At 41.6% G+C, this 22,937-nt stretch overlaps 2 protein-coding genes across 5 annotated transcripts in view; both read left to right on the plus strand.

Moving 5' to 3' along the window:
- The window catches only part of LOC125973243 (Krueppel-like factor 7), a 51,308-nt gene extending 47,369 nt beyond the window's left edge, over positions 1-3,939 (plus strand). Inside the window, exon 7 of one of the 2 annotated variants that reach the window (XR_011087190.1) lies at positions 3,818-3,939. The gene's annotated coding sequence lies outside the window, so the exon portion shown is untranslated. The other variant, XR_011087189.1, reaches the window with a different exon arrangement.
- A 1,307-nt stretch (positions 3,940-5,246) lies between these two features.
- On the plus strand, positions 5,247-21,733 carry creb1b (cAMP responsive element binding protein 1b). Of its 3 annotated transcripts, none has more exons than XM_049727606.2 (8): positions 5,247-5,517; positions 6,581-6,693; positions 6,800-6,946; positions 7,097-7,197; positions 7,302-7,450; positions 7,523-7,705; positions 7,815-7,968; positions 8,027-21,733. In XM_049727606.2, the coding sequence occupies exons 2-8, from the start codon at positions 6,589-6,591 to the stop codon at positions 8,169-8,171; spliced, it is 984 nt and encodes a 327-aa protein (XP_049583563.1). In that variant the 5' UTR covers positions 5,247-5,517; positions 6,581-6,588; the 3' UTR covers positions 8,172-21,733. The 3 variants fall into 3 exon arrangements, with proteins under 3 accessions (XP_049583563.1, XP_049583561.1, XP_049583564.1); XM_049727604.2 differs by having other exon boundaries at positions 5,248-5,415; XM_049727607.1 differs by lacking the exon at positions 5,247-5,517 and adding an exon at positions 6,017-6,058 and having other exon boundaries at positions 6,586-6,693.
- The last annotated feature ends 1,204 nt before the right edge of the window (positions 21,734-22,937 follow it).

Raw genomic sequence — 22,937 nt, forward strand, 5'->3', positions numbered from 1 at the left:
GGAAGGCAAACATTGACACGTTGTCAGGAAACTAACTTGTGATGTCACCTGCGGACACGCCAAGGACATGACAGACCACACACACACACACACACACACACACACACAGACACACATGCTCATGTTTTATTCCAAGAGAACATCCATCCATATTATATAAACTTTCATGCGGCTGTAAGATTGAAGGAAATCTATTTTTATATTCCACATTATTTAATGTAAAGTGAAATAAAGTCTCTCTCTTACACGCACACACATGCGACATTTCCTGGCATTTAAAATTCATTGTGTTCTTCTGTCCTTATTATTGTTGCCACTCGTGACCTTCTTTTCTTTTGAGTCGTGCACGTGAAGGTGATTTCATCTTTGTCTTTGAATGTCTTCAAGGCGACCAATGAAAAGCCAGGAATGGTTTTTACTCTTTTCAGTGCCAAGGCCGAACAAGACGCGTTCATTTTGCGGACAATCGGCTTCATTAGCTTCTCCGCCCTCACAATGCAGTGAAGCTTCCAGTTGATTTTGTCAATCTTACGCTCAAGACTATTACGCCAAGGCCAGCGTGTGTGTGCGTGTTTGTGTGTGTGTGACAAAGCAACAAATGTGAGGATGGAATTGTCAATCACGATGATCCATGGCTCATTTATTGTTTTCATTAACTCTCCTTTACGCTATTACATCCACTTGCTGATTATACATTTATTATTGCTTTTACAGGATTTATTTGTCCATTGGTCATGCGCTATTTGTGAAAGGAACCTTAATACGTTTTTTTTTTTTTTAAACCAAGTATTTCCTACTTAGAAAGAACCACTTTTTATTTTGACTCATGTAACACTCAAGTAAAAATACTTTTATGTAAACTTTATCGACTTGACCCACCTCCGGCATGGACACATCTCACTCACGGTGACACTTTTTGTTTTCCTGCTGTGTGACCCACTGCTGCTCTGCTCTTTAATTAATGTGTGTGCGTGTGCGCGTGTGCGCGTGTGCGCGTGTGCGAGTATGTAAATAATGGTCTAATTAGCGTGACCTCTCTCTGATCCACAGACAATATAACATCACAAATGAGAAGATCCACAGGGGTGACAGCCTTACTGGAACTTGTGTTTGTGTCCGTACATGCGTGTGTGTGAAAACACATCAGTCAGTATACTTGAGTGTGTGTGAACATGTCTTAAAGGCACTTTTGCACCAAAAGTATCAGGAAATAACTAGCACTTTTTTTTTTTTTTTAACCTCAGAACAATGGCTGATTGAGGTTCAAGAACCGTTGGAGTGCGATATCCTCATCTACTTTTGGGAACCTTTGGTGCATGATCCGAGGTTTGAAAATTAGTCCAGGAACTAAAAGTTCCCTGAAGACAAGCAGCGCACCGTGATGTCTCCATTCGCGTCTTGTCTCGACTCGTCATGTCTGCTTGTTTGCACTAAATCCCCTTACCAGCCACCCACCCATGAGACGGGGAGGGACAGGTGGAACGCTCACACATATATGCACGCAGATGGTGGTCATGGTCCCTGCTGGTTCTGGTGTGTTGTTGTCGTCGTTGGGTCCACTGAGCCACGCATGATGAAGTGGAAACACACACACGCACTAGCGTAGCGCATATGGGGCTCAGCATCCAAACAAGTCACCTGCTATTCCAGTATTTCTCTCTCTCACACACACACGCACACACACATACACTCACAATGGATTTGAGAGGTTGCTCAACTGTCAGTACTCGTTAGCTCCGACTTTGCGTTACGCAAGGCTACCAAGAAGCTATTGCTGTTAAAGCGACAGTGCATTTCCACCACAGAAATGTTCTCCATTCAAGAGCTAGGAACCTTTGGGTTCTTTCTCTAGAACCTTCTAGTTTCAGTCCATGAAGCAAGCAAAGCGCATTAAACTGAGAGCAACTTCTAACATTGCGATTGATGGAGGTGACAAGTTGAACCTTTCAAAGTGTACCGAGATCAACGGCACTTGATGGAATGCCGACATGTTAGATTATTGTGGATTATTTATCCAAGAGGAAGGTCAGCGATGCGTTCAGGTGCTCCCTAACGACACCCGTGTCCTTGATGTGTCAGGCCGCGCGCATCATTGGGGGAATTCAAGGGGTCATAGGTCGCATGTGTAAAGGTCACGAGCTGAGGAGATGTGATGGATGCGGACATGTCGGACCACCAGAGACTGCGCAGAGTCGTGTGATTGACAGGTGGTCGGGCCTATGGCAGTTGTTGTCTCATTTACATCTATCGCTACAAAAACGCAGTCCAAAAAAAAAGGCCTGTTTGGATGAGCAGCAGCAAAATTGAATTTTTATTAAAATAACTGGGAATGGAATTATTTCATGTTTGCATTAGTGTGACTGTCACTTGTCATGAAACACAAGCGTGTTTGTGTGTGTGTGTGTGTGTGTGTGTGTGTGCGTGCGTGCGTGCGTGCGTGCGTGCGTGCGTGCGTGCGTGCGTGCGTGCGTGCGTGCGTGTGTTGGGCCAGTGTGGCTTCATGAATAAAACAAAAGTTCCACTTTGATAGCAACCTCTCCTTCCTTCTCCTCTTTTTCTTCTTATGCTGTTTATCCCGTCCCGACCTTCTTCCCCTCTCACCCGACGGTAGATTTGCGACTTTTCATCTCTCGCTCGCCATCCTGGACAAGAAGTGGTGCAAGAATGGAGCGTGGAGAAGGTCTCATCGCCGCCACCTCGTCTCCATATTTTTTTTTTAGGTTTCTCAATCCTCACAGCAACTTATCGGAAGAGAGAAAAGTGGCAGTAAAACAGGCCCAAATACGTTTTGAGGCGTCATTAAACATCTTGATGGAAGTAGCTGTTTTCATTTCTGCAGGCGCAGCATTCACAAGTGCAAGAATTGAGAATGTTCAACAAGCAAAAAGAGAATACAAACAACAACAACAACACAAAAATAGAAAAGAAGGCAGATGAAAAAGAGCCTAGTTCATCTTTAGCCCTGCAGGGGGGGTTTAGAAGAGGGGGAAAGACGGGGTGGGCTGGTGGGGGTGTTATCCCTTTCTCCTCCAACTGAGACTCCTTTCTCAAGGTCACACACACAGCCGTACTCTTTTTCCCTCCCGTACTAGTCCGTAAACAGCCAAGTCTCGGTCAACCACCTGGATACACACACAGTGTATTTATGATAATAGACTAAATGGTGCTATTTATTTATTTATTTATTTATTTATTTATTTATTTATTTATTTATTTATTTATTTATTTATTTATTTATTTTTTAATCCCCAGTTTTCTGTTTTAGTGTATATGCGCTCTTTCTTTGAAAATGGACTCTCTGGAGCCCACAACAAAAATGGCTGATGGTGTAAAAAAGAAAAAGAAAAGTTTGTTTTCATCACAACTGCACGATATAATGGCATTACCAATTTTAATTTTATTGTCCAATTAAAGCAAAAATAGTGTATCAAGTGTGTAGACATGAAAAACCACAAAGCTTTGCCTTACGATAATCCAGTTAGCTAAATGCTAATAACTCTTCTTTGCGTGTGTGTTGCTATGTCTGTATTATATTGCCCCCAGGTGGCCAAGGCGTGCACACTGACAGGAGCACCACAATGTCCATTGAAGTGAAGCAAAAAAAAAAAGAGAATATACACTTTATTTATTACACCGTGGGATAGTGGGAACGTAATTTCGATCTCTTTGTGTGTCTTGGCATGTGAAGAAATTGACAATAAAGCTGACTTTTTTTTTTACTTTGACTTATTCATTTCAGAAGTGTATTTTTAAAAGTATGATTTATACTGTTTTTGTTGATTAAAAACACTTTAAAATGTGTGTTGTTTTTTTATAGGTTGGAATGTCGTTTCTATTCATTTTGAGAGGGAACGCTTGAGTCACAAAACAAATGGAACTTTTGGAAGGGAAGCGTCGTGATGACTTTACGTTCCACCTGAGAGACTCCACTTGAGCCAGGACATATGATATTATTTTCTGCTACATCCACTTCTAAAGGTTGGATTTAATGAAAAGCGGTAAATAAAGTGGAAACATTAAAAAGTCTCAGACGGGTAAAAGCACATTCAAGTGTAGCTGTTGTCATGTTTCCCCTCACACATGCAACTTGATTTGGCTTCAAATGACTGCAGCATTGCTTACGATCATAAAGTAAAGCGTCGCTATTGTTCAAATCTCAAATGGGACATAACGGCACACACACACACACACACACACACGCTTCTGCTTGCATTTTACACAACTGGCTGCAAATTCAAGGCTGTTCATTAGTCAGGCGGGGTCAATTCCCCAAACAATGTGTTTGGTGTCACAATAAAAAGGCTCTTTTTTACGGCCTCGGAGCCGTAAAACGCTATTAAACAGATAAAACAGCCGCCAACGAGTATCAGGAGGATGCTAAAAGTAATTGCCTTGATAAACTCCGTGCATATCTGCGCCGTCCTCACCTCAGTGCGGCTGGGAGGAGGCGACGGGGTATAGCTACTGTGTGGGTCGGGAGAGGAGGTGGAGGTCTGCAGCTCTACAGTGCCACCATCCGGTGCTTGGATACTCTCTGGAATGTCTGGAAAGTGAAGCCCCCGAAGCCAGTTTCACGTAGCAACTCGAAAAATGACACACTATTGTAAATAGAAAAAATAAAAAAATCTCAAGAAGCTATGCCCGGAAAAAAAAAGCAGATCTGTAATTTTGCTTTGAAACCTTTACATACCGTATCCTAGACAGATCGGTGATGCTAAAATGGGAAGAGTTTGAGTTTTAATCATAGTGTGTGGGCTGAGCATGGCAAAAAACTTTGACGACTTGCCATAAAAGTGCTTGTAGTCTACAGTGGGTGTAAAAGTGTACTGCATCATTTTACGAGATGTTTTGAGCCTCTGTGCCTCAATGTACTGCTGAGTTGTCTTTCTATTGAAACCAAATATTGGCTGCTGTTTTCAGTTCAGGAAAAAAAAATCTAACAGCTAAATAAACATTTAACACGTTGATGTTTCATAAATCAAGCATAGGCGACGTGAAATTGGTCTTTTGCTGCCATCTAAAGGGTATGAGTATGAGCCACACTTTCTGTTAAATGAATGGCTTTATTTTATATTTTTTAAAATAACCATTCATCACGACTTGAACTTAAAATTAAATGAATTATAGCCCTTGCATCACAGCGTGTGTACATTTTACCATGCAAAAGAGCATTTTGGATGTTCGGCTTGATCCGCGCCGCTTCGTGTTTTTCCGCCTCTCCTCGGCCTGGATATTTCGGCCATTTCCGGACGGCGTCGCCATCTGCTTCGCCGTGTCTGGTTCCTTCTCTCCAATCTCCGTCTTGTTGTCGGCGGTGACGCGGCGGAGGTGTAGCCTGACGCGGGCTCTTACGTGTCGGCCACAATAAAAGTGGAGCTCCGGAGGCCCGGGGAGCGACGAAGGGAGTCTGTATTGGTAAGGAAGGCGGAAGGAGGCACGCTTCGCGGCTGTGGGGGAAACGTTCGGTGTTGGTCGGGTTCGGCCCGAAGGAAACAAAGAAATCATGGCGGCTCAATGGTGTGTTTTTTTTTTTGCCTTTTGAGCGGGATGGAGGGTGGGGAGGCTGCGACTGTTTTTTTTTTTTTTTTTTTTAGGTGGGGTGAGGAGCTGAAGCCCAAATGAGCTTAGATGATGTGAATTAATGGAATGCGCGACAGTTTAGCACGCGCAGTTTGTATTGTAGCTAAGTGATTAGCATTGGCTAACAGGGAAGCTAGGTTGGCATCAGCTTCCCGCTTTTTCCCGCAAATTCCAGTTTTGAAAAAATACATATAAATTGCTCATCTTGCACCAACTAACTTAATGTTCTTTACGTTAACCTTCTGGTGGTCCGAGTCACAATTCTTCTATTTCCTGGTATTAAGCAGCCCCCGGGGCTCCTATGTTTTTAACACCGGGCGGTCAAGGCTGCGGTGGCCGAGGGGGCGTCACCCGAGCCGGCCATGTGGCTCGGCTGTCAGCCCACGCCTAGCGAGCGCTGGTGATGGTTCTTGTTTTTGAAAAGTCGAGGGAGAAACGCTCAAAGCCAATCATGGCGCGCACAGCAGCCACGCAAAGCGTGAGCTCACCGCCATCACCATGACACACGTCACACACCAAGTATGAGCATCCCTCTTCATTTTCGCTACGCATCTCAATAGGTCACTCTGCGTTTTGTGCTTTTAATTTTATATCCCATTCGTTTTTCTTTGATTAGATCAGCACTATAGCAGGTCTGACTCACATTACAGTGATTCTGGTTTCCAATCTTGGCTCAGGTCTCCTGTGTGGCGTTTGCATGAAGAGATTTTCCTCCCACATTCATGCATGCTAAGTTGATTAAAGACTCATTTGTCCATAGGTGTGAATTCTTTTGTCTGTATGTGTCTCTTGAGTCTTATTCAAACTGACTTCCTAATGTCGTCAAATAAAAAGTTTCAAATTTCAAAGGCTGCAGTTTTAGAAAATTGAAGAGTCAAGGGTCATCATTTAAGCTCCCCTGCCAATCTAACAACGACAACCAGTGTAGAAAATCAATCTAGTATTTCATTATATGACATTGTGTAATAGTAACAATAATAATCATTAATTTATTCCCCAGCTCAGCCGATGAAGATGGAGTCAGCGGCGGCTGAGACTCAGCAGACAGCCGAGTCTGCCGAAACGGAAAACCAGCAGCAGATTACGCCGGCGCAGCTCGCTACCTTGGCACAGGTAACGGACGGCCATGACGTGCTTTTCTGATAGAGATCGTTGCAACCCCTTATGCTCAGCTTCTGTTACTCCTCCCCTCATGGCCACGACATACGTTTTTCTTCAGGCAACCATGGCAACATGTCATGGCTCGGCAACGGGTCCCACTGTGACACTGGTGCAGCTTCCAAATGGACAGACGGTCCAAGTGCACGGCGTGATCCAGGCCGCACAGTCGTCCGTCATACAGTCCCCACAGGTGCAAGCTGTGCAGGTAATTGATGGATTTCACATTTGATATACTCCGGCATCTCTAAGGACACCTACTAGATATGATAACTGTTTCCACACTGTGTTTTAATGTTAAGATTCCCAAATTATCCATGCAGGTGTTAGATTGATATAAAAAAAAATGTCTGTGTAGATCTCAACCATCGCCGAAAGCGAGGATTCGCAGGAGTCGGTGGACAGCGTGACTGACTCGCAAAAGCGCAGAGAGATCCTTTCGCGCCGACCCTCGTACAGGTGACTGGTATATTGGTCTTGAGACTTGGTGAAGCAGCATGTGGCTCACTCCCACCCCAATTGTTGAACTCTCCCGCCTAATCTCTTTACTTTTATTCTGACAGGAAAATTCTGAACGACCTGTCGTCCGACGCGCCAGCCGTCCCTCGCATCGAGGAGGAAAAAGCTGAAGATGACGTGGCGGCGGCCACGCCCACCATCGCCACGGTCACCGTGCCCACCCCCATCTATCAGACCAGCAGCGGCCAGTACAGTAAGTTTCTTCTCGACCGTTCATCAGCACAGCTCTGCTGTCTTCATAAAATGTTGGTCATGTGGCTCGCAGTCGCCATCACGCAAGGTGGCGCCATCCAGCTGGCCAACAACGGCACCGACGGCGTTCAGGGCCTGCAGGCGCTCACTATGACCAACGCGGCGGCATCCCAACCCGGGGCCACCATCCTGCAGTATGCGCAAACCAGCGACGGCCAGCAGATATTGGTGCCCAGTAACCAAGTGGTGGTGCAAGGTGAGCAGGAGACCCACAGTTATATTTTGTCTTTATGTTTTTTATCCTTAGAAGAATACTAAACCTTGTCAAACATTCCTGCATCTGATTCAAATGTGTGTGTTCTCAGCTGCCTCTGGAGACGTTCAGGCCTACCAGATCCGAGCTGCGCCTGCCAACACCATCACCTCCGGGGTGGTCATGGCCTCGTCGCCCGCCCTGCCCACCCAGGGTGCCACCGAGGAGGTCACCCGCAAGAGGGAGGTCCGCCTCATGAAGAACAGGTACGAACGAATGTGTAGATCCGCTAGCAAGTGGGATGTAAACGTTTCTTCCGAATAGGGAGGCGGCACGCGAGTGTCGCAGGAAGAAGAAGGAGTACGTCAAGTGTCTGGAAAACCGAGTGGCGGTCCTGGAGAACCAAAACAAGACGCTCATCGAAGAACTCAAGGCCCTCAAAGACCTTTACTGTCACAAATCCGAGTAAACCCCCACCACACCCTCCGAGTCTGGAACGACCCCAAGTAGCTTTTGTGCTCATTCAATCTTGGTCGGTTTTGTTTCACTTGCCTCAGCTTTTTCAGTATGTCATACTTGTTTACCATGGGGATGGAAAGGGAACAGTTTGCGAGACTTAAAAGGGATGCTGCTTTTGCCGTCGTTGCGATTTCACCTCAGGTCTTCACCCGAACACCTGATTTTAGCTTGAGCCTACTTAGCGGGTACCAAGTCATTGTGCTAAAACAGAACTTGAATCCTGCTAACGTACACTATCGCTGTGGCTCAGGAATTCGCCCCTCGCCGGCTCTGACTCCAAGTATCTTTTCAAGCTTGAGGATAAAAACCTTTGAAGCAGATGTTCCATCTGCAAAGAGAGATTGCAAGCTCTTTAAACTTTTGACTTTGCTAAGAGACACTCTGAATATCTGTCAACTTTGGTGGATTTACTATAGGAACAAATCTAGGTTGAATCCCAATGACGTCAATTCTGGGTGATTTCAGCTTTTCAGGTACCAAGTACCAGAAGTCGTTGTGGCCCAACTGCATCTTCTGGCAAACATTTTTGGCCAAAACCATCATTCCGATAAGATTGACAGAACAGAGGTATGGTGATCATAGTCATCAACAGTATGTTTTTTAGCAAGAATGTCAATCTGCTAGACTTTCAAACATACCCTGTGTCATGATGATAAAATCATTCCTACAATTTTGAAATGGTCACGAAACACGCAGATATACCCATGGTAAACATTTAGACGTATGGTGGGCAACCTTGGCCATCTGGACAATTCAAAAACTTGGAACCCGTTTGGAAGGACTGTTTTCCTTCACAGGACACTCCAAGAGGAACCTCGGAACCAGTCTCAAAGTCGACATTATGTGACACTTTTAACGTATGTCAGACTGAGGTCATTTTATTTCATTGTGTCCTTTTGGGATTTGTAAAGCAAACCCACCAGGTATGTCAGTTTTTACTCCATTAACTGACAAAAAAAAAAAGACAAATGTGTCATTTGCATGAGTTACACGGCCAATCTTATATGTGTTTATTTTTTTATACGACAAATGTGTAAATAGAAGCTACTGCATGTGTAGGCTTGATGTACCTCTGTTTATTGATATATTTGTAATATACTGTACACGTGTGTGTGTGCGCGTGCGTGCGTGAGTGAGGCCTGGCGGTCACGGCAGCTACAAGTGTTGGTGTACGAGGTTGCGGTGCCATATTTTTCTATTATTTTCATTTTGATCATTGTCCTCCCCCCCAAAAAAAAAATTGTGTTCAAAATATAATCATCTTATTTTATCACATAGACACAAACATTTAATGGAAGCACAAATGTTCTTTCAAATTGACTTCAATTGACCATCAATTATTCACAGCTTCACAAATGTATTTGAAGCTTTCTTTGTAATCATTTTATTTCATAATTGTAAAGCTTTGCCAGCAGTATTTTTTTTAATTTTTATTTTCTTTTAATAGTTTTTGGATTTTGCTATTGTACAGTGGACATGTCTTATTTGTAGTGTCAACCGGATGGCTGCTGTGGTCAAGTTGTGTTTCATGTCTAGAGGAACGCTGATAGATCATTTTTAATGTACATACAGTATATATGAACGGGAAAGGGGTAAACATGTATACATGAATGTGGTTTATTTGTAACATTAACTCACTGTACTGGTGCTGGCTGGAAAAGAAAAATAATAACAGGAACATTTCTAGGAATTTTCTATCTCGATGATTTTTGATATGGGCCTCATCTTAACAAGCTTTCCTTTGTTGAGGTCACCGTATGAGTTGGTGTTCTCTTTGCAATACCCCAGTAGCTGAATATTAATTTTTGTAAGGACTTGTTATGTCGCAATAAACTGCACAAGCAGACGTAGAAAGGACTTGCGTCAATTAAATCTGCATGTTGTTTTTCGACTACAGTCAAACTATTTGATACTGTATGCGTTATTTAGAAACAGGTTTAAGGCATTCTATCGTTCTACTTTTTTCTTGTAAATTGTATGCGTTTTCATAATCATACAACTTGTTTCTCAGAGTTACAGTGAGAGAATGGCGCGGGCAAGTTTGGTTGATGAGCTGCTCTTGCATACACCAGGATGAGCTGCGTGATTCTGGACAATGATTTTTTGGGAGAAAGGGGGCATTGACCTTTTTTTTTGGATTCGAATTTTGATTTGGTTGTCCATACAATCCAGAAAACATGTGATTTATGGTCATGGCAAAATGAGAGATCTTACTTTTGGTAGTACATTACAGGAGGGGGGGGGGGGTGTTATAAAGACACTTTTAAATGAATTTACGATTTATGTGCAAAGGAAAATGTAATTGCAACTTTTTTAGATTTTTTTTTTTTTTGTCATTTGTGTCATCACTTTTGATGAATGCATCGTGTGTAGTTTTTTTGTTGTTGTTCTAAGTCGAATTTACTTTAATCGTCTGTTTTAGTTTTCATATGATGGACGGAGCACGTCGCTGCCTGTTTGAGTGTCCCGTTTGCCATGCAGAGCAGCTGCATGCAGGTAACATATTGGTGGATTGTAGCGTAATAGTGACATCTAGCGGTTAACTGGCCGAACAGAACAGCCTCTGAACGAAGTGCTTGTCTGTCTGTCTGTCTGTCTGTCTGTCTGTCTGTCTGTATGTATGTATGTATGTATGTATGTATGTCTCCCTATCGTCGGTCGGGCTAGTATCTTTTGGAAAATTTTCAATGACTTTTTGGTTAACACTGTTCTTACCCTTTAACATATATTTCAATACAGACGAAATTTCTTAAATTGCATTAATCTTGTCGGTGTAAGTGACCCTTGCATGTTAGGTGAAAAACCCTAGCTAATTTTATCTTTTTACATCTATTTTGATTGGATTTTTATGATCCTTTATTTTATTGCTTTTTATTTGGTATTGTGTAACGGTTACTGTTTGGTTATGGTCGAAGCCATTTTTGTCACGTACTGTATGTTTGATACGGACGTCGGACATTCCATTTAAATAAAAAAATCATTTTTCATTTATGTAATTACTTGAAAGGCAAGAAACCATGCAGGGAAAGCCTCTTGCTGTGTGACGATGGAAAAAGGTAGCGTCGTTATGCTCAGTCACGCACCAGAATTGGCGTAAATAAAGGAATGCCGTGAACGCAGGTGCTCATAGGGTTACCGTTTAATAACAGTTATTTATTTATTTTTTTGTAACTGGCAATGGCATTTTATAGCAGTGAAAACAACCCCCACCATTTTTACACAAATAGTAATAAAAACAATAATGCCTGAAAAGCAGTGGGAAGAACAAAATGTCATTGAATCCCCACCCCAAGATTGTTCCAATAAAATGTTTGTTTCGTTTTTGACAGATTAGCTTTTTTTACAGGTGCTTCAAAGCGTCACAGTTGACTATTTATTTATTGTAACAGGCAGTAGCATTTTATAGCAGTACAAAAAGAAAAATACACCATTTTTACACACAAATGATAAAAAACGAAAACAACAACAATAATGCCTGAAAAGCAGTGGGAAGAACAAAATGGCATGGAATCCCCACCCCAAGACTGTTCCAATAAAATGTTTGTTTCGTTTTTGACAGGATTTGCTTTTTTTCAGGTGCTTCAAAGAGTCACAGTTGTATGTATGTATGTATGTATGTATGTATGTATGTATGTATGTATGTATGTATGTATGTATGTATGTATGTATGTATGTATGTATGTATGTATTGAAGGAATGAGGTCGAAATACAAAAAGTCCTGCCTCGCTACAAAAACAGATATGCTCAAACCTCATTGAATAAAGTACATAAGCAGACAAGTATATTCACATATTAAATAAATAAAAGAAACATTTGAAGCATATAATTATACGTACACACCAAATCAATAAAGAAGACATAACTAGACATTTTTGATAAGTGGTGATGAGAAAGGTTTTTATAACTTTATGATCTGATATATATATTTCTGAGGACTTTGAAATAACAAATGACTTTTGATATATTGCCTAAATAGCTTAATGACCCTTAAGGAACTGTGGAATGCATGCCTGATGTTTTTTCTCTGAATCATGGACATGGCCAGAGTCGTCTTGACCGTTCAGTACTTGATTGTATCTTATGTTTTGACTAATGCTAGACGCCAGTTTTTGATTACTACTGAACGCTCTGCACAGAGGGAAATAGTTTGTCTAACAAAGAAAAGATACGGTTGAATGCGGTACGACAGTGTATGTCCAAGATTGGAGAAGAATGTTCACAGGAAGGTCACGTGGAGATAAAACCAGTGGGTGCCAGAAGGAGCCACCCGAGAACTCGGCCAAAGATGATCGCCAAGGCCGAGAGACGGGATGGAAGACAACAGCCCCCTCCACACACACACACACACACACACACACACACACACACACACACACCAACAGCCCCCCACCAACACACCGAATCGCCCATAACCAGCACCACTCCCATGGAAGCAGACTCTCCTTCGAACTTGCCCCACCCCGAAGACTCATCGCCCATCAATCCCAGCCCACAATGTGCTACTGAATATAAAACTGATCTAACAACCTTGGACTTTGCCTTTTCTGAATGGAGACTTTCCGCTCTTGAAGGGCCCAGCGCTGTATTGTACTTTCCTGAAAACAGAGCTTTTTGAACAAGAATTGTGATTGAACTCAACCAATCTGTCTAAGTCTAATTTCTGCTTCAGTGTCTTTGCATTTTCCTAAATCTGAAGAAATCAAACGAGCACGCAGTGAGTAAATTGGATAACAGGTGATTGGCAAAGGCTTTTGCCGTGAGGCGCAGATAACGCGCTCCCTAAATTGTGGACAAAATCCAACAAATGGTGACCATCCGACGTGATTTCTTGAGAAGGGAAAGTGCATGCTCCACAAAGGATTCTTCCTTCTCCGCTCTTGCTCAACAGTATTGCAGTCCGATCGGCACAAAAGGTAAGGGGGAAACTTTTTTTCTCTCTCCCAGTTCAGCAATATTGTGGAGTGAAAGCGGAATACAAAAATTAATAATTTCAGCTCTGTGTTCAGGAATGGTGGTTGTATAGAAGTGTGTGTTTGTGTGGAACTTGGTAAAAGTGATTTGTGGAAAAAATTAAAAATACAAAAACAGGTGAAGGCGTCGCTGATATAGCAGTACGGATGCCGAGCGACTCCAATAGTGTGACCTTAGAACATTATAGGGCTGTCTAAGGCGAGGGACATCTGGGATGTCCGAGTCGTGGTGAATTAAGAGAAAGGTGGTGAGGACTTTGTCTGATCAGCAAAGGGCGCTCACACCGCTGGAACTTGTGGGATGCCAGTGACTAGCATATGGGCACCTGAGTGGCCTCAATAGTAGACACTTAGGAACTTATACTGTTGCCTAAGGTCGGGGTCGATTGGATCGGCCAGGCCACCAATACGAGTCGGGGACTCGTGAAAAAAAAAAAAATTTAAAAAAAATGGTGAAGGCATCGCTGATATAGCAGGACGGATGCCTGGCGACCTCAATAGTGCGACCTTAGAGACTTATATTGTTGTCTAGGGCGAAGGGTAACTGGGTTAACCAGGTCGCTACATAATTGTTGAAGTGTGTCTATGATGATATTGTGTGGAAAGCAGGCTTGGCTGTCAGATGGGACAGCGGCGCAGCTGAAGAAGTGAGTGATTAGTTGTGGTGCTGTTCATGGGATGGAAGTGATGATTCGTGGTTCATGAAGAACAATAAGTTGATTTGTATAAAATTGTTGATTTTATTTTGATTTTGCATGAGAGTTGGAGTCAGAAAAATGGCTTAACAAGAATTTGATAAAGAATGTATATTTAATTAGCATGAATGTTATATCCCATTGTGTGGTGGGGTTAAACTGTAACCATTTTTGTTTTCAAAAGGGTGCGGCTCTAAAATTTGGGCCAAACGGTCAGGTGGGCACAAATGCATATTTTGGACAGAGGTGGGGGGTTACATTGGTGGCGAGGCTCTCCGCACTTCAGTTGCCTCCCACCCCATCCTTGTTATCAGCTGGGAAGATTGTCATGTCTATGTTGTGGGCCCGTGTGTTTGTTTATGTGTATGTTTGTCTTTGTGTATCAGTTCGTTATAAAGGATGGAATTGCGTTAAATTGGTGCACGGAAACGGTGTGCTAGACAATGGTTTATCAGATTTGCATTGTTAAATGTAAAAATTAGAAATGATAGAATAATCTGAGGGTTGTGGTCAGAAACTCGTCCAACGAGGAGAGTGCCCAGCCCTCATAAAAATGTGAGAGTAAGAGAGAACATACATTGTAGAATTGGATAAAATTAAATTATGATTGCAGATTTTAAATTTAGGAGGAATTGTTGATTGGTTATGACATAAGACTGTACAAGGACACATGTAAGGATCAGTCAAAGATTTGAATCACTTAGAGTTAAAAACAACAAATAAAAACGACATTGCAAGGGGGCACTTTTTATCAAAAGAATACCAAGTAAAGTATTAAGTAGTGGGCATTTGTGATTGGGATTAAATTAAGGATAAAATTAGGTTAATGATTAGAATTCAATGGTGCTCTACACAAAAAGGCTAACATTTTAATGAGGAAATATTTGGAGTACTGTGTGGATTCACATATGTCATGGTTTTAGTTGATTTGGTTTTGATTGTGGTTTGAGTTTATTTTGTTTATTGTTAAGGTGTTCCTTGTTATTCTCTTATCCCCTGCATTGTAAATGTCTTCTTTATGCAGATAGGTTAACAGGCTAGGAATTTAGTGAGGAGATAATTGATCAATTGATGGGGGTTAATAATTGTCCAAATTCTAGTCACATGTTTTGAGGGACCACAGCAACAACATTGTATTTAATTTGCAGGCCATTATTTCGTATGTGATGACAGTGTCTAGATAAGTAGACTGTTTTATCAAAAATGTGAGAGTGAAGGAGGAGGTTGGATTTGTAATCTGGCATTTGGGTGCCACTTTTAAGAGTCTGTGCAGGAGCATAGATTGTTTTTGTTTGTTTTTAAAGATATATTTAACAGTTTATCTCGGTGCAGTAAGGATATAGCAATTTTGAAAGACTTAAAATTAAAAGCAAAATTCCATTTTAATTCTGACACATGCCAGCTAACATGAGGATGGGAAATAAATAAAGGAATGAATACTAGCTCAAATGTGGCATGTGTTTTAAATTGGGCGATAAGACATTCACTTTCAAGCGCTATCCTTTAGCGCTGCTGACAATAATAACTTATGAGATGTTAAATCAAGGAGGAGTGTCATATTTGGAACACCGGCGCTGTATGACCTATAGATTGAACAATAACATTCACCGCATATACAACCATGTTGGTAGATTGTTAAATTACATTACAGTTTATTACAAAGGATTTCGGAACTTTATTTGATGATAAACACTGGAACAAGGATTTTAGCCGTGTTAATGGGTAGGGTGGATGGATTACTCAAAAAAAAAAAAAAAAAAGCTTTTGATGAGGGCGGCTTGATAGTAAGATGATGAGTGTGCGCAACTGATAGGATACAATATGTTAATGGGAAGATTTGGGGTGTAAGGAACAAATACTACACAGGAAGATTGATAACACGAAGATAGTTTTGTGAAATTTGTGTCCCAGTGTGTTCTGCCCTAGCGCATGGCACAAGTCCTGAACTGAGTCCTTGTACTCTACTGGCTGCCTCAAAATCAACAGAGGACTGTCCCTGGTCATGAGACACCTTTGACCTTTGGGAGAACAACAGGAACTATTATCATGCTTGAAGGGGGCAAGCACAGCTCTTCACAGGACAAGAACCATATAGTTGGTGAAATACACCCAGTTGCAGATAAAAAAGAAAATGGACTGAAAGAACAAAGACAAGATGGACGCATTTGAGAATGGCGGACGGTCCAGCCCCGAATCATCATCATGAGAATCTAAGAGGAGAGGCTGCTAAAGACTTGCACGAGTCACATAAAGTCAAACTGGACACATTGCTAAAGACTGCTGAAGCATTACAAAGTTGGTGGAGTGTGGGACAAAAGGGATGGAAGTGTGTTTGGGTGCTGGGGCAGACATAACTGAGGAGTTTTGATAAAAGAGGGAATAATAAGGCTGCTTATTGACACTGAAACGGGGATAAAAAACAAAATACATAGATATGGAAAGTGAAGATGCACTGACAAATTATACGACAGCGTGATCAGAAACTTTGTAAAGTGGACATTGATCAATAGAAATTAAATCATTTGAATCATAAATTTTTATATGTAACTTAGCATTTCGAAGACATAATTAATCTAACTGAAATAATGAGATTTTATAATTGGACCAGTGAAAATTTGGATTCGGGCAACAGAAGGCTGAAGTGCTAAACTTAATTGACCTTTATCAAAACAACAGAATTTAATTACACATCCACTGCGACTGATTTATAGGATGCATATTTCAGCTTGAAGGGGTGAGGGGCCATAAGAAAGTTGGAATTCTGGATAGTCAGCAAAATAGTAATACAGTAGGGCTTTAAATAACCAATACAATGACATGACCCTTGCGACAATTGATTTAAATGGCAATTTATGATAGGCACTTGGGGTTAGGATTAACAATCCATCCATCCATCCATTACTGGTGCGGCTTGTCCTTACGAGGGCCACAGGTGATTAACAATAATAACTAGAATTATTCATTTCTGTAGAAATTGCGTGTGAAAGCGAAGAGGCTGAATACAAATTCGGGGAAAGCTACAAGATTATGTTTAAATTTGGAACGTGTTGAATTGGCTAGAAAATTGATAAAAATATAGAAAGAATTTTGTAAAATTGGGCGTGAATTTTAAAGTTGAAAATTTGAAATTTTCCACAAGTGAGAAGTTTTGGAATAGGATGAACCGTTGAAAAATTGAAATGGGTTGAACTCAAAAAAAAAAAAAAAAAAAAAAAAAAAAGAAAAAAGGAAAACTAGAAGAAATTCGAAGGGAAAAAATGAAATTTTGCAAAATTTTACCGCAATGTTGGAAGTGAGGATGTGAAATTTGAATTTGAATCTAGGAGGTTAAAAGTGTAATGGAATAAATCAGATGAATTATGTGGAAGTAGTTAAGATAAAAATAAAATAAAAGGAAGAAGAATGCAGAAGAAGTTGAATAATAATAAAGTCAAGGCAATTCAAATGTATTTATATAGCCCACAAGCAAGTCTCAAAGGGCTCCAAATGTACAAAAATTGCCAATTTAAAATACAAGAACAATAAGTGTGAGGGCCACAATGATGATCATGACAGCAAAAATATTTCTAATTGGTTTTGATAGGTACAAAGGGGGAACATGGAAGAAGGTTTTCAAAATTTGTGATATAGCGTGACTCAATTATCAAGAGTAAGTATTTCTTTTTAATTCTAAGAATTGGCATCAACAAAAAATGAGAACGATAATCCAAGGTTATAGTGTAAGTGGCAGGAGGAAGCTGTGTATATTTTTAAACATTATTTTCAGTATCATTATTTCTTAGGAGGGTCAGTAATGCTTGTGAGAAGATGAATGAAGGAACAAGGTAACAGTAAAAGGGAGTGCTCTAAAAATGTTTGGTTCTTTGCCAGAGGTAGTTATTTGGAGGGATGAATTTAAACTGAAAGCAAAATGGAACTGTTTAGTGGAAGAAATATGGGAAGGTGGAAATATTGAAGTTACAGCTCAACACAAAGTGTCAAATAGTCTAAGTGTGAGATGTGAGCAAACCAAATGGGGAGTTAAATCATGTTCCAGTATTATGCATATTGGCAAACGATGTGAGGACAGGAGACCAGACAATTAGATATTAATTTTGGATTTAAAATAAAAAAGGGACATTTTAATTGAGGAGAAAATTTTGCGTAGGGAGGGTTCTTTTTACAATTTAATGTTGTATGTTTTATGTGTGTGTTGTGGGATGACAGTTTGTCTGTAATGCTGTATGAATGTCAAGTCTGTACTTGGGATGGGGTTTGTGTATTGTGAATGGTTAACATGATTCAAGGTTGGGGTAATGTGATCACAGCAGAGGATAACATTCCTCTCACCTGAAAATATAAAGATACTACAGATTTGAAAAAGCAAGATTGATCAGGGCTAATTTTGGACTAAATATGGGTTTAGGATTACTCTGGGGCACCATTGACAACAAAAGACTTCAATGGAGAAGGCCCATTTCAAGATTATGACCAGACGTGACTATACCAGCATTGACAATCAAGACTCTGAGCCAAGACAGTGTATGACAACAACTCTGGACTTACCTGACAGTGTGACGAAATGTATGTGACGGAATTTGTGATGACTTGCTTTGTTTTGATGTTTTACCTAATTGTATTGCAGCCTCTAACAGCAACCCAGGGAGCAGATTGTGCTTTATTTGTTAAACTTGCGTTTACTTTGCAGGTTGTCAACTGCAGTCTTGGAGAATTTTGTGTCATGTCTGTGAACATGCATTAACAACTAACCCCTTACTTTTCATAATGAGTCTGTAAATGTGATCGGTTTCATGACAGGCTCGGCAGGCTCCAATTTTCTATTTCATGCGTTTGACATGCGCCCGTGTGTGGATTATTATTTTTATCATTATGAATTTTATTTTTTTGGTATTATGGATGTTTATTGTACGGAGAGCTGCATGCGCAGCTACAGGTGGGTGGTGGCTTTTGTTCATACAGCCATGTGAGATGCTGCCAGTCGAGTTTCAGGGACTGAGAATTGGTGATTCCAGGCTAGGATGGCATCTGGAGGTACACCGAAGTCCAGCTGGCGATGGGTATGTCACCATGGACATTGTTATTTTTACTTTTTAACAATGTGTCAAAAGGGGGAGGTAGAAAAAAAAAAAAAAAAGGGGGGAATTGTGAGATTTTAAGTGTTTTCAGATTTGATGGTTTTTAAGTCTTCAACATGCTGGACGGAGGAGAAGAAGCAGCTTGGCAGAAATGAAGTGAATGGGAGACAACATCATGAGATGGAGCCAAAGCCTGGTAACAAGTGTGAAGAGTTTCAAAATAGCTTATAATAAACTGTAGACCTTCACAAGATAGGATCAAATAGGTGGGAGAGTATTAAATGTAAAAAATTAGAACAATAACATACAGACTCCAAACGAATTGGGGACAGGCGGATTATGAACGTTAAAGTTTGAATAACACATTATTCACGTGATTCATTTGCAGGATAAACAATGGAAGGGATTGATAAACTGAACAAATTTAAGATGATTGCGGAAGTATTATGTCGGAAACAAATAGATTCGACAAGTTTTTTCCCTATAAAATGGTGCCGTTTGGGTTTGAAGTACATAGTCGCTTCAAAGGAGGAAAAGCATGATTTAAGATACGTGATTGATCAATGAGAAGGCTATCCCTTGTACCAGGGGGATCAAACTCATTTGTTCACGGGCCGCAGTGTAGTCATAGCTTCTTTCGGAGGACCGGTATGACTGTCCTACCCAAATAAATGTGTGAGCACCTCACATTATATAGAGTAAAAGCTACAAAACAAACTGGCAAGTAACTTGCTTTCAAATCAGACAAATAAAAACTGGTCTAATATTTAAAAATCAAATATTATTAAAAGTGAAGACAATTTGCAATTCGAGTAATGACACGTGAATAAAAAGCACAATTTGTCTTCGCGGGCTGCATAAAATCATGTGGCGGGCTGTATCTGGCCCCCAGGCCTTGAGTTTGACACCTATGCCTTATACAAAGGTAAAGTAGGATTAAAATTTGATAAAACAGATATGGACATCATCATATTCCATTAGAGTTTAAATTGCTTGCAATACAATTACAAATTAGTTAACACCTGTGTGATTGATTGATTGATTGATTGATTGGTTGATTGATTGATTGATTGATTGATTGATTGATTGATTGATTGATTGATTGGTTGATTGGTTGATTGATTGATTGATTGATTGATTGATTGATTGGTTTATTGATTGATTGAGTGATTCATTGAGTGACTGACTGAAGGGCTGAGTGACCGAATGGGCAATCGTTTGATGTCTGTCTGTCTATATGTATGTACTATATATGTATGTATGTATGTATTTCGTTATTTGTTTATGTATTTCTCTTGCACATTTTCTTTCTTATCTTCCACTTCTTTCGGCTGCTCCTGTTAGGGGCCGCGACTGCAGAGCGATCGTTTCCATATCTTTCTGTACCACCAACCATCTGCATGTCCTATCTTTGTCTCTGCCACACTCTCCATTATTTTGGCCAGTAGATTTCCAAGCCTCGCTTCTAACATTCTTTCCGATAACTTCATGCTTTGCTTAATCAACATAACAACACCTCTGTAGCTACTACAGTTCTGCGCATCGCCGTGGTCTGAAATAAGGAATAGAAGTCAACACCTTTCCGGGGAACTTCTCGCTTTTTAAAAATCTCCCCTGCCATCTCTCCTTGATAGTTCCATGCTGTCACTGGAATGTCGTCTAGGCCAATTGCCTTTTCACTCTCCATCTTTTACAAATGTCTGGGTATGAATTTTATCTATATTTATTTTTCTCACTCATTGGCGGCTCCACAGAGGGACGTGGTGTGCCAACAGAGGGACCCTGGTGGCATCAACGATTTTGGTGACCTCAGTAAAACTGAGGTCAACAGAGGGAGTGAAGGAATGAGGTTGAAATACAAAAAGTCCTGCCTCGCTACAAAAACAGATATGCTCAAACCTCATTGAATAAAGTACATAAGCAGACAAGTATATTCACATATTAAATAAATAAAAGAAACATTTGAAGCATATAATTATACGTACACACCAAATCAATAAAGAAGACATAACTAGACATTTTTGATAAGTGGTGATGAGAAAGGTTTTTATAACTTTATGATCTGATATATATATTTCTGAGGACTTTGAAATAACAAATGACTTTTGATATATTGCCTAAATAGCTTAATGACCCTTAAGGAACTGTGGAATGCATGCCTGATGTTTTTTCTCTGAATCATGGACATGGCCAGAGTCGTCTTGACCGTTCAGTACTTGATTGTATCTTATGTTTTGACTAATGCTAGACGCCAGTTTTTGATTACTACTGAACGCTCTGCACAGAGGGAAATAGTTTGTCTAACAAAGAAAAGATACGGTTGAATGCGGTACGACAGTGTATGTCCAAGATTGGAGAAGAATGTTCACAGGAAGGTCACGTGGAGATAAAACCAGTGGGTGCCAGAAGGAGCCACCCGAGAACTCGGCCAAAGATGATCGCCAAGGCCGAGAGACGGGATGGAAGACAACAGCCCCCTCCACACACACACACACACACACACACACACCAACAGCCCCCCACCAACACACCGAATCGCCCATAACCAGCACCACTCCCATGGAAGCAGACTCTCCTTCGAACTTGCCCCACCCCGAAGACTCATCGCCCATCAATCCCAGCCCACAATGTGCTACTGAATATAAAACTGATCTAACAACCTTGGACTTTGCCTTTTCTGAATGGAGACTTTCCGCTCTTGAAGGGCCCAGCGCTGTATTGTACTTTCCTGAAAACAGAGCTTTTTGAACAAGAATTGTGATTGAACTCAACCAATCTGTCTAAGTCTAATTTCTGCTTCAGTGTCTTTGCATTTTCCTAAATCTGAAGAAATCAAACGAGCACGCAGTGAGTAAATTGGATAACAGGTGATTGGCAAAGGCTTTTGCCGTGAGGCGCAGATAACGCGCTCCCTAAATTGTGGACAAAATCCAACTGTATGTATGTATGTCGACAGGCAGTTGTCAGGCTGGGAACAAGGCGGAGGACTCGGATGCAGAGTCGTTTCTTTCTCTGATTTATTCCAGCACACACACTGATCAAAAGTACAACTCAAAACGCCTCTTGCGAGGGAAAACACGTGGCAAAAAGTACAAACAAAAAGCGTCGCACTGGGGCGAGACAAAAAGGCTATGGGGATCACGGCACTAACAAAAGGCGTCGCTCAGTGGCGAGACAAAAAGGCTATGGGGATCAAGGCACTAACAAAAAGCGTCGCTCTGTGGCGAGACAAAAAGAAGGAGTCTTACTGAGAGCTCGGACGTCAAAGAATCGCTGGTGGTCGGGACGAGGCAAGACACACTGGCACAAGACAAGGGGAAGACACGGACTAAATACACACAAAAGGGCGGGGACACAGGTGCTGACAATTAGTGTCAACTACACAGGTGCACACAATCGGGATCAGGGAAGACAAGACAACCAAACACCAAGGAAGGAAACACGAACTGAAACGGAAGGGATGACAAAATAAAACAGGAAGTAAAGTTACGACACCGACGAGACAGAAAAATAAACGCGACCGCATGACACAACCCCCCCCCCATAGGGCCGGATCCCAGACGGCCCAGGAGCCTCAGGGTGAGCTGCATAAAAGTCCTCAAACAGTCCCGGGTCCAAAATATAACTAGGCGGCACCCATTGCCGCTCCTCCGGCCCATAACCCTCCCAGTCCACCAGGTACTGCCAGCCCCGGCCTCTTCTGCGCACGTCCAATAGTTCTTTCACGGTGTAGGCCGTCCGACCTCCCACAGTCCGCGGAGGCGGGGGCGGCGCAGGATCTGGCATCGATGGACTGTCCACAACCGGCTTGACCTTCCCGACGTGAAAGGTGGGGTGGACTGCAAGGGACCTGGGCAAGCGGAGACGCACCACGGCCGGGTGCACGACCTTGGCGATGAGGAACGGACCCACGAAGCGAGGCGCCAGTTTCCTGGAGTCCCCCCGGTGGGGGAGATCCTTGGCGGACAGCCAGAC

Source organism: Syngnathus scovelli, chromosome 8 (genome assembly GCF_024217435.2).
Source record: "Syngnathus scovelli strain Florida chromosome 8, RoL_Ssco_1.2, whole genome shotgun sequence".
NCBI classification, from domain to species: domain Eukaryota; kingdom Metazoa; phylum Chordata; class Actinopteri; order Syngnathiformes; family Syngnathidae; genus Syngnathus; species Syngnathus scovelli.

What these genes read in the sequence shown, in the direction of transcription:
- creb1b (XM_049727607.1), top strand. Translation starts at nt 6,032, where the DNA reads ATGGCGCGCACAGCAGCCACGCAAAGC. An exon ending in TAACCAAGTGGTGGTGCAAG is followed by an intron (nt 7,706 to 7,814) that starts GTGAGCAGGAGA and finishes GTGTGTTCTCAG; the next exon opens with CTGCCTCTGGAGACGTTCAG. An exon ending in GTCCGCCTCATGAAGAACAG is followed by an intron (nt 7,969 to 8,026) that starts GTACGAACGAAT and finishes TCTTCCGAATAG; the next exon opens with GGAGGCGGCACGCGAGTGTC.